General features: G+C 38.6%; 1 protein-coding gene across 1 annotated transcript in view; it reads right to left on the reverse strand.

Annotated features, from left to right (window-relative positions):
* Positions 1 to 12,140, reverse strand: part of ccdc146 (coiled-coil domain containing 146) — a 55,367-nt gene that overhangs the window by 19,824 nt on the left and 23,403 nt on the right. The window contains exons 6-16 of the mRNA XM_059326123.1: positions 10,038 to 10,120; positions 9,716 to 9,809; positions 9,541 to 9,614; positions 7,535 to 7,762; positions 7,345 to 7,434; positions 6,660 to 6,756; positions 5,022 to 5,114; positions 4,479 to 4,646; positions 2,737 to 2,825; positions 641 to 805; positions 473 to 548 (exon numbers count right to left, since the gene is read on the reverse strand). Coding sequence (XP_059182106.1) covers positions 473 to 548; positions 641 to 805; positions 2,737 to 2,825; positions 4,479 to 4,646; positions 5,022 to 5,114; positions 6,660 to 6,756; positions 7,345 to 7,434; positions 7,535 to 7,762; positions 9,541 to 9,614; positions 9,716 to 9,809; positions 10,038 to 10,120 — 1,257 coding nt within the window. The remainder of the gene's footprint in view (positions 1 to 472; positions 549 to 640; positions 806 to 2,736; positions 2,826 to 4,478; positions 4,647 to 5,021; positions 5,115 to 6,659; positions 6,757 to 7,344; positions 7,435 to 7,534; positions 7,763 to 9,540; positions 9,615 to 9,715; positions 9,810 to 10,037; positions 10,121 to 12,140) is intronic.

Raw genomic sequence — 12,140 nt, forward strand, 5'->3', positions numbered from 1 at the left:
AAGCAACCAGATAAACTGTTAAATAAAAAATCCATAGTATGTCCTGAGGCACATGTTTTTGCATCAGTGCTTTGGTATGACTCCTCTCAACAGTAGTTTAAAAGTCATTGTCTTGCACTAAGAAGAAACTTCTACTACAGTAGACAACACCAACTATTGTAAACTGTGAACTGTGCGTGACTTACTGTTTAAGAGTCTTGTGAAACACACAAAGATAAATACTAGGGAAAGTGGATGTGTGAAGGGCTCTTAAACCTTGTTTTAAAGGCAACAACAGAGTTGAGCTCCCTCAGAACAACTCAACAACAGCTTTGACTGTTTTTTTCTCTGCTCAACCCTGTCTCCCCTGACTAATAATATTCTTAATAACATATTTAATCTGTTGTAATCAAACTGCCCAGGTTGTGGTACTGGCTTAGGGCAAAGAAGACTCAGTGTGTTTTCTCATCTGTGTGTGTGTGAGTGCCCAGACCTTGGAGATGTCATTGCGTAGTCTGTCCCTTATTTTGGAGCTATTAGCGATCTTCATATTAGCTTTTGTGACTGAGCTGGAATGGATTCAGATAAACACACACACTATTATTATAGACAATATGCAGGGATGCAGATATAGCTTCACTGATGATTACCAAGTACACACCGTTCCTTGTTGATGACGATGGTACGTTGGATCTCCGTCTCATTTTCCAGCACTTTAACCTGCTCCGTCAGCTCTGCTATCGTCTGTGAGGCAATCTGCTTCAGCTTGATGTACTTATTCTTCTCTTCTGTAATCATGTTGCACAGCTTGCAGTACTGTGCAACTCTAAGGGGTGGGGGTGGGGGTGGGGACTGATTAGAAATGAGCCCAATTTTGACCTGGATTACAACACCTGGCCACTATCAAGGGCAGGCTTTTGACATTTTATCATTTACAGTTACCTGTTCTTTTAATCATTTAAATTTATTTAGCCAGTGGTGAGCATCTTGCTAGCCACTGTAGGATTTATGTCCATAGCTGAAAACAGCACCTTTTCTTATGGGCTTTAAGTCAAGGTGAGCTTGAAATAAAGTGAGAATAAAGTATGATAAGCATGGTTAAAAAAAAAAAAAAATATATATATATATATATATATATATATATGGGGTGCATTGTGAAACAATGAGCCCCTGGGCCATGGATCCAGTCATGTTGTTATATATGTTCTAAATATATCATTAGATAAATTGTATTGATGCATTTATGATGGGGCTCATTTGAACTACTTAGCATACTGTTATGAGGTTTAATTAAAAAAAAAAAGGAAAATCAATTTAAATTGAATGTGATAGAATTTTTATGTTAAATATTGAACTGAAAAGTAACTAAAGCTGTCATCTAAATGTAGTGGAGTGGAAGTATAAAGTTACATAAGATGGAAATACTCAAGTAAAGTACACGTACCTCATACTTTTTGTTGTTGTTTTGTGTCTCTTTATAGTCATTACGTTGTAGCTTGCAGTCTATTTTACCAAACTCAAAAAGTTCACTTTATTCTCATCATTTCTACTTTATTCTTTTCATAAGTCACAAGTGCATAATTAATTTCTTTTTTCCTCCTCATTATTTTTTCCCCTACCTGGTGCTAATCCTCTTCCATACTTAGTAGTCTGACTGTGTCTGTGGTTGCTTTGTGTTTCTGTGTGGTCAATTTGAGGCCTCTTCCTGGATTGTATATTATCTTTTTTAGTGACATTTTGTAGGTAATACTTTGGGCCTGTGCCTGGTAGGCCCGATCAGTAATCCATCCATGTGCTCATCACAAATTATCAGTGAATCAAATAATTGTTATGACAGAACTCACGTCTCAAGTCTCATGCATTGTGACATTTCATTAAATTTCAATTTACCATTTCATGTAAGACACGAGTGTTTGTGAACAGTGACTGCTAAATGAGAGCGAGTTTGGTATTTCAGTTACACAGAGCGGTTACACAATATTTAATTATCATCCTGCTCTTTGTGCTCGACTAGATGCAGTTTGAGGGGTGGATCCGCATCACACCGTGGTCTCTGGTCGTGAAGGAATTGAATTGAATTTTGTCTGCTGTTGTTGGGTGGTGCCAGATGCATTAGTCTGTGTCTGAACATTCAAGTATGACCAATTAGGAAGTTAAGGTTTTCTACCCAGACAACATGTGCAGATGTCTGAATTAATTGTGATCCCAGCTGTTACACAGATCAGGGAAGCCAAACAAACAGCCAGGGATTCAATTACCAGCCATATGAATATGTTGTTTGTATACAGGAATTAAAATTGTTGCCCATATTGATAGCTGAGACCATGGAACATATTGAAAAAGGGGCTCCCTTGAAAAAGAGGTTCTTAATCTCAATGGGATATTCCCTGGTTAAATAAAGGTTAAATAAAATAAAAAAACTATCTGAGCCTGGATGCAGGGACCTCATCCCTGCTTCTGCATATGATACAAAGACAATTTGTAATGCCATTCGGTTTGTATAATGTGGAAAAAAGTCTTAAGATGTCATTTTACAAAGAGAAATAAAAGGTAAGAGAGAGGGACTTAGCACGTGAGATAGACAGGAAACATGAATGTGACAGAGAATGAGGTGATTATGCTTCCCCTAATACCACCTATTAACTGCTTTAGTAGCTTCTCCATAACCAAAATCCTCTTTATCACAACACACACACGCCTTCTCATTTAATGAAAGGTGGCTGACAAGGAAATAAGAAGAGAAAACAGCAGTGACACCTGCGTTGCAGCATAGTGTTCAGCTTGTTTTGGTCCATGATGATCAGGTCTTTTTCTCGCAGCTCCTGCTGGATGTGCTGGTTCAGCTGCTGTGGATAGAGTTACACAGGTAAAAATACAGTATCATCACTTCTGTGTGGGTGCGTATACTGTGTGTGTGTGTGTGTGTGTGTGTGTGTGTGTGTGTGTGTGGCTCTCAAACATCAACCTTGAAATCAGATTTGTGGGAGTACATTTTTCAATGCTGTAGCAGCGTCTCTTCTGACACTTTGAATAAATAAAAAAGAAATAAAGAAAGAATAAAGAGATCAGCTGGTCTATATGGAAGGCTATTTCTGCCAATGGGATAAAAAAAAAAAAATCCTGTTCGTCATTATAATGAGAAACTTTCTCGAAATAATGACTTAGCCCCCCAAAATAATGAAAAACTTTGTCAAAATATGCCATGAAGCTTTAGTCGCAAGTGAAACTGTATTAGAAGAACAGTTACTTTTGATTTCAGTAGACAGAAAGAATAGCAGGGAGCCAACATGAAAAGGGAATCCAGAACCATTTATAAAGCATATATGCCCAAAAATATCCACCTTAGACTCTGCCTTCAATTTAGCTGAAGTAAAATTGCCTCGTCTCTATGTATTTTTTCAGATCATTCTGAAATGATCACATGGTGGTGACAGTAATATTGTTAGGGCAGTAAAGCCCTGACATTTGCACTCTTAGAAATTGAATTCTTGGTTGCTCTCCCGTCACACTCAAGAGTGCCTTTACTAGTTCTTTCATGCTTTTTACACATTTCTGAGAAATATGCATGTATCTGGCTGCAAATGTCATTTCAGGCACTAATGATGACATTAAAAAGGGGTGATGTGCAATTCTGGGCCATGTTGTAAAAAAAAAGGGGGGGGGGGGGGGGTCCCTGTAGATTCTTAGACCCTATTTACACTTGGTTTTAAAATGCTTTGGGTGATTGGATCACAAGTGGACAGATGAGACCACTTGTGTTCAGATTTCTTTATTACCTTAGCCTACTTGCCCTGCGCACATTTATATTGGATAACAACAGTCGCTAGTTGCTATCTGGCTAGCAATCCCCTTGTTAACAACCCGGTTACGATACAAGTCGTCAAGTTTTATTTGGACGGAAACTCATATACTCAAATACTCAAATCGAGATTAGACATCTGGTTTGACTTGCACTCGAAACCACGTGAATCATTCCTCCTCTCCATTTTTACAACCATTGTCGCTATGTCATAAAAACGACCACCAAACAACCATGCATCCTAGACCACCTCAGCAAGTGGTTTGAGTGATCCAATCACAAAACGTCTTGGACCCTGAACAGTTGTTGCCCAAGATAAATTTTAAATCCAAGTGTAAACGTGGTCTTAGCTACATTCTGGCTTACACACTCAGCTGAGCGCACAGTGACCAACAGCCTGGCAGAGAGGAGGCACATGTGGATGCTATATGGAGCAAAGTGTGGGGTCTACTAGCTCCATTAAGTTCTGTCTGGGATGTTTTTTTAATGCAGCCAGGTCTCCATAATCACCATAGTGGTATTACAAGACACAATGGGCCAGGCCTAGTTGGTTAGAATGCTCATTTCAGTTGATATCTCTGTAACCAAATAGACATCTACAAAAAATCTGGCCAAATTTTACACAGAGCACCTTTAAAACCTATTTGAAATGTCCCTTCATGTAAGTGTTTTCATATAACTGTGTGTGTTTGTATTGTACCTCAGCCCTAAGCAGTTCACGGTGTTTCTGGCCTCTCTCCTCCGCTTTGATCTGTGTCAGACATCTGAGGTTATGGAGTTCTTCTCGGAGGCAGTTAGACTCCCTGAGCAGCCCCTGAATCATCCCATACTGCTGCATCTTCTGGCTCTCCTCCTCAGCTGCTGATAGCTGGTTGGGAACACATTTAGTGTAGTTTTCGGGTGAAAAATCTCACCATTCGACTGCAACTGAAGGGTTACTGACAGCAGAATGGGACAGCAAAGTGGAGTAAAAGTACTATAATATGAGAAAGATGGATAGAGAATGGATATTGAAACTTTTCTGTCTAATGTACAGACAATTCCCCCAAGGGATTGTTAAAGTTTTGCCTAACTACATGACAGGATGGAATAAAATGTGATGGAAAATCTCATTTTGTTTTCTTAGTCTTCAGATAAAGATGCAGAAAAAACCACAAAGGTAGATGTGTTAGAGGACTGCTGCACCTACAGTAATTTTACAGCTGCTAATGATAACGTGTCCGCCCACGCACATTGTTCCCACCTGTTTTTCAAAGCGGACTTTGAGAGCATCCACCTCTTTCTGAAGCTCCATCCTCTGCTGAATGCTGGCCTCTTGTTTGGGAACAGCATCCAACTAGAAATTCAAGCCAAAAAGTAAAGTCAAAATCGAGTCTGTTCACGTTTTCGGTGTGCAGGCAGATGTAACATCTGCTGTATGTCAGTCCTGAAGCAAGTAAAAAGCTGTAAAAATGTATCATCATTTGTTTCACTGGTTGCAGTCCAATTAGACTGTACATACTGAGGACTGCCATGAGGAGCCGGTACGAAATGACCAACTTCAAATCAAATTCAGTCAGTGCATATTCAATCGCACATTAAACATTGATTGCAAAATAATTAATACTATATATCAGAGATTCCTTGAGGCCTCTCTGATAGCTGTTGGATCTAGTGACACTGGAACAGTTTCCATGAAACTAATGAAAAATGAATGCCTGTAGGCGCTGGGATTGCCCCTCTCTGCAGGACTGCCAGGCCCCATGTTGAGAGGTATGAGCTACACCGCTCCATATTTAAAAATTGTTCAACCCTTGAAGAATAATACAAAATCATCAGGTTTAGTTAAACCTTTTTTTCAGCTACAAGCATTAATAACTAAATCCAGGTTCCCACAACTTCTTGAATATAACATTTTCAGGTCTAATTCCCATTAAATTCAAGCACCCAACATGCCAGTTGTTTAAGATACAGATCACGGTTAATTACTATTGAATTACTGATTTTTTAATGAAAACTAGCAGGCTTGCTTGTTTGCCACTGTGTAGCCGGCCTTATTCAATTTCCATTCAAGGCTTTTAAGGCATGTTGTGCGTTAAGGATCAGCAGCTCAGTTGTAGCAGTTATTTTTTGTCTTTTTTTGAAAAAACTATCAAAGATTTCAAGGATCTGTGGGAACCATGTATGTCGATAATACCACCATTTGACGTCCATGAGGCCTTATGTTGTGCAAATATTAAATATCATTAATCACATCCTATTTGAGACCAATGTGACGCACTTTTGTGGTAAACCCGGAGACAGTCGAATCATCTAAACAGCCTTCAAATTAATTATGACTTATTGTTCATGTGAGAGTCGTTATTGATTGGCAGATGAGTGAACATGAATGAATCATACTGTACAACTGCTTTGTTTTCAATAGTTCCTCTATTCCCCGATGTGTCATTGTGTTTTCCTTTCATAATGCCGTTGTGAGATGTGCTGACGCATTTCCCATGACTCTTCCACTCCTCTTCTTCTCTCTCTTTAAAAACTGTGAACATCAGTGAAACTACAGGAAGCTCGAGTATAAAAATTGCTTCTGGTGTAACGCAGATTAACGATTTAATGTGATGATTACTGGCACTGTGACATTTCCCACACCTGTGTTTAAGCCTTTTCTGAAGCCAATTTTCCAAACAAATTGCCAATACCACTAAAAACATAATGCTGCAAACCATGAGAAGTGCCGGTTTGAGCAGGTAAAATCCAAATATTAACAAGCTGCAATTAGAGGTCCTGCTCGTACAAAAAGCCTTTAGGTGCTAAAAATGTGAGACCAATCATGAATACTCTAACTGCTTCAAATTTCAGCTGGTGTTTATTTTACTCTCATTGAAAGTAACAGTCTACAGGTCACCTGTGCCTGTAACTCATTGTAGATGGATTGTGTGTGTTCGAGCTGCTCAGTGGCCATGGACAACGCATTCTCCATCCTCTTGAGGGTTTGCATCTGCCTGCGGAGAGACACAGACACCTTTTAATTATTTACCTTTTTCATAAGGCTGTGCCTCCTACACAAATGAGGAAACTCAAAATGACTCCCATTATATATAGATTCCTGTCAAATATGCAGGTGTTCAGCAGTGAAAGAAAAGCTCTGTAGTACTGGAATCGATGTAAAATGTCTATAATAGTTAAGGAGGAATGTACGAATGCAAATTGACAAAGTGCAGTAAAATAACCATCTAAATGTGTATTTTTCATGTTTTCTTTCCACTAGTCTGCAAGAAGACATTATTATGGAAGCAAAATAGCCCTAAATCTTAAATTGACCAGTGACTGAAAAACAATGTTTTGCCTAGAGTGTCTCGACAACTATATTGACTATTCTCAGAAAAAAAAATCCATGTAGAAACTGGAAAGTATAGCAACAAGATCCCTATCTTTGGCTGAATGTCAAATATATATGAAAGATCACATATATTTACTGTATATTTTACTGTTGCAGGTGTGCGGGTATACACGGGTAATTACTGAGGTGCATTGATGTGTGGGGACTCATTTACATGTGTGATGGAGCTGAGTTTGACATCACTCTGTACCTATTATTCTCCCTGAGCAGCACAGAATGGCTCTCATACAGGTGCTTCCTGTCGCACATGATGTTCTGCAGCTTCATTTCCAGGATACCTCTGATGAATAACACAAAATGACAATGACACAAACAACAGCCTCTCCTCCAACTCTAAAACTTCATCTCTGATTGTGACTTTATAAAAAAAAAATATGTACCTGTTCCCCATTAATTCAGCCTGCTCCTCCCTGTTGACCTCCTGCTCTTTGAGCCGCTGTCTGCACTCCTTCTGACTGGCTTCTACTTGGGCCCTGAGGCCCTCCAGCTCTCCATCCAACTCCTTCTTCTTTAACCTCAGAGAGTAGTTGCGCTCGTCCACCTCTTTCACTTGCTGCTCCATTTCTGAAATCTCTGTATTTAATGCTTGTATCTTCTTCATTGCATTCCTAATGTGTTTTGGGAGGTGATAGAAACATCAAAACATAAAAAAACAAGTGTTAGTATAAGACCAAGAGAAGAGGATCTGTTTATTACTCTTCACTTGCACTGTAAATCGAGTCAAGCAGGCTGTTGTCATGTATGTTTTGTATGATTTTCTTGCAAAAAGAAATTAACTGAAATGTTATGCAACATTTTGTCCAGGCTAGGTAGGTCCCTTTAAGGTTGAAACCCCTGCTTTCAACCAGGAGACAGAGACATCTCCATGCTAAACGACAGAGGTCGTTTGTCAATACCACCCGCCACCCATATGAGCATTTCGTGTCTTGGGGAACAGAGTGAAGCGTTTTAGAAACTCATGTCATTATATAAATACATGTACGGTTTGCAGTTGTGAAAAAGAAAAGACTGCAGTTGTGTTGAATTTAGGCTACAAACAGCTAATCTAGGTTTATGGCAAAAAACTTCCTGGTAAGGTGTTATAAAAAACAATTCAAAAAGTAAATAAATGTAGGTAAATGCTGGAAGTTAAGTAGTTACGAGAGTGACGCGACTACTGGAAGTGACGTAGTAATGTAAAAACGTGAGGCACGGAAGTTCCATGATGTTTTAACCACATCGTTTCCTTTTTTTTTCACCTTTTGGACAAGAACTCCGTTCTCCTGGCTAAAAGTACGATGTTTGTTCGACCCCTGCCACCCGCCCCAAGTGTAAATTCCGCCATTTAAACTCTGCATCACTGTCAATCAGCTAGAGGGTGGCGTAGGAACGTCTAAAACGTAAATATGGATCGTATTTTCCAGTCTTGCCAAAACCAATAAAATAGTTCAGTCTAACAACTTATTTTAAACCGGATATAATTCGCAGGATTTCATACAATTGATCTGCATTACTTTACGTAACAAATCCTACGATCCTCTTCATGAGAATTCATTGAGTCAAGTCACGTTTATTTGTGTTGCACATTTCATTTGACAGGCATAGACTTAATGTTCTTCAAAATAAAAATAAGTTTCTGTTGTAGCAGACTTTAGTTGATGTGATAGAGAATTCCAGAGAGTGGAGTCAGAGTGCATATCTTATGAAATAACAGCATGTGTGTATCCATCTTTTACATACACCCCCCAGTTCCCTTCAGCTTTGTGAATTTCAAATTACAAGTCACAGCTCACATGGCTCATACAGACAGTTCCACTGCATCACTTGCAAGCCAAATATTAATTTGAAATAAACATAAAAGAGACTGCAGTGCCAGTGGAACCATTCTCTAGTGATGCAGGGGATTTTGACTGCAGCCGCACAAAAATTAATGATGTCTGTTGCATATATTTGTCATGTTGTCTTAAAATTAAATAACCTTCAAATTCTTCAGAATTTGACTGTTGATACTAATGGCCACCAATGTTTTTAGTTCCTCATTTTGGTTAAAGTTGTGCTGGAAAGATATGTTTCTTGCAGGAGAATAAATAAAGAAAATGATATTTAGCATCACTTTTGCAGAGAATCTTTGTCCAATCAAAACTTTACAGAATCCAAAAACAATTGGCCTTTCTATTGGGGAAACTACAGTATGATCACTCATAATTCGCCCAGTTAAATCCAGTTCTTTTGTGTATAGGAGATCAAGACGAAGGAAAGGAGACAGATTACAGAAGGATTTGAGCCAACTGACAGGGAGTGACTTAATTTTCAAAAGATGTTCGTACTGACTCATTTTTATTCTTGGTATTTGAAACATAAACTTTCCTTGCCCAATGAAGAATACTAAGAGGTTTCATGTACTCACTCCCTCTTAGAGCGTTTCCTTTCAGCCTCCTTTAAAATCTGGTCGGGGATGCTGATGAGCCGGGCTCTCTCGGCCTTGTTCGAGAGACACACACACAAATGTAAGAAAGCAAAAAGGTTTGTTATTTTATTTATGGTGTGCTGTAAGCTATAACAACTTGTGCACACACACTCACCTCCTTGAGCTCTATGATCTCCGTCTTGTCTTCCAGCTCTTTCTGTTCTTTCTCTATCTGCGCTTCATGAGTTTCCACATCTTCCGTCAGACTTCTGTGCAGGGAGTGAGGGGAAGAAAAAAAAAAAACGCCTATTATCTGAAGGATTTTGATTAACAGCACTTAAAAGATTCAGTGTTCTGCTTCTTTTTAAAAAAGGACAAGAAGAGCACACTGAATGAGACTGAAAAGAAATAAAGAAGCACAAAAGACACAAAGAGCTCCGAGGAGTGAATATGTACGTCTGAACCAAACTGCATATGTGCTCGCTAGATAAAAATACCTGACTTCAAGTTGTTTCTGGGAAATGTCTTTCCTCAGATCCTCACATTTGTCCTGCAGGGCCTTTGTTCTGCTCTCCAGCTCCTGGAGGACCCAACAGCAGTACGAACAAGAGATCACATATCAAGAATATCAGGGCTGTGATGACAATTTAATTAAGCTCAGGCTACAGGCAAAATATTTTTTTTTCCTCATTGTTAAGCATCTCATTGTTACTCTCAGAATCAGTTCCAACAGCATTTGTTAGCACATTTTTTGTATTTTAAAGACTCACAAACTGCCTTTTAATTTAATGATGAAAAACACAGAAAAGTCCTTGAGTTGTGAAACAAGCTCCATGCCTTAAATTTTAATATAATTATTTTCTGCACAAGGAAGATAACATTGTTGGAAATAGTTGGATTACATTAAATCAGTTATTTAAGCTCAACATAAAAAACAACTGCAACCAAAGCAGCTGTTATCAATTCAACTTGATAATGCACTTTAAAGTTAGCTTGTGGCTTTACTCCAGTATCCATCTACTGTATATACAGCAAAACAATTAGAAATGTATGTGAGTACTCTGTAATGAAACACATAGCTTATGAATCAAGTTTGACGAGTGTGTGAGAGAGAAGGAGGGAAATAATTTCATTAAAATTAATATCATACTAGATGTTGTAGGTCCAACATGGCATGTTGTTTCAATAACACTCTGTTACAGCAACAGAATAAATTAACTGTTCTGGTAAAAGGCTGCAGAAGAAGAAGTAATTGATTGTATGAATATTATGTGACCACACACTTCTGATGTGGGATATTTAAAAATTGTTCCTGAGTCTGTGCAGTGTAGCATTTTGACTGCTCGCTCAACACACTCAAAGTAGCAAACCCATATTCTGATGTAAATTTTCTTTTCAAAGTTAACTTTTAATGCAACTCAATGCAAGGACACATGGTCATCTCCAGGATAAATTGGTTGGACTGTTGCCCTTGGTGCGGACAACATTTTTTTCCCTGTTTGTTTTGTCTGTTGAAGGTCACATGTGAGCCACCTTGACTCCTGGGCACTGTAGTTTTTATACACTATGGGAAAGATACAATCCAGCAGAAGTGGTGTTTTTTTTCTACCCTGATTGTGCCCAGTGGCGGTTCTAGACCAATTTCACTGTGGGGGCCAAGGAGGGGCCAGTGTTTAATCAGAGTGGCCCATTAAAAACGGCAAAGATGATTTTTAAGCATTCAAAACCTTTATTTTAGCTTATTTAAAAATGTAATTTAAGTATATTTGCAACACACAAAAACATTGATTGAAACAATGAGACTTACCAATAATAATTATTTTTGCACGACAATGACATTTCTCATTTTTGTGCACAATTACTTTTTTTTATTTTGAAAGTGCAGTATAGTGAGAATGATCTTTTTTATATATACACAAGCTTTAATTGCACAATTAAACTATTATACAATGTACACATTCTGGGTTCCTTTTGTGCACAATGAGATATTGTTTGCACACAAAAAAAGGTGAGAATTGTTCCCTAGTTCATCGTTTTAAATTGATCATTTTATTATTAATTTGACACAGGGGCCACAGCAGGGGCCAAGGGCTTCTTCACAGGGGCAGTGGCCCCTGGAGGCCCCTGTGTAGAACCGCCACTGATACACTGCATAAAGTAGCAAACCCGTATTCTGATGTAAATTTTCTTTTCAAAGTTAACTTTTAATGCAACTCAACGCAAGGACACATGGTCATCTCCAGGATAAATTGGTTGGACTGTTGCCCTTGGTGCGGACAACATTTTTTTCCCTGTTTGTTTTGTCTGTTGAAGGTCACATGTGAGCCCCCTTGACTCCTGGGCACTGTAGTTTTTATACACTATGGGAAAGATACAATCCAGCAGAAGTGGTGTTTTTTTCTACCCCGACTGTGCCGTCCTTGCTTTTATATTAATTCTTTGTCTGTTTATGGTATGCCATTTCTTTACAAAAGCTGCTGTACAAATAAAGTTGTATATTAAAATTATAATACATTTGGCGTTCTGTTTCTGTGTTCAGTAATTAGACAGCAGTTGCATAAATGAACCCCAAAAGTATCTCAAATCGAAAAGTTAATTAA

Source organism: Centropristis striata, chromosome 22 (genome assembly GCF_030273125.1).
Source record: "Centropristis striata isolate RG_2023a ecotype Rhode Island chromosome 22, C.striata_1.0, whole genome shotgun sequence".
In the NCBI taxonomy this organism is placed as follows: Eukaryota; Metazoa; Chordata; class Actinopteri; order Perciformes; family Serranidae; genus Centropristis; species Centropristis striata.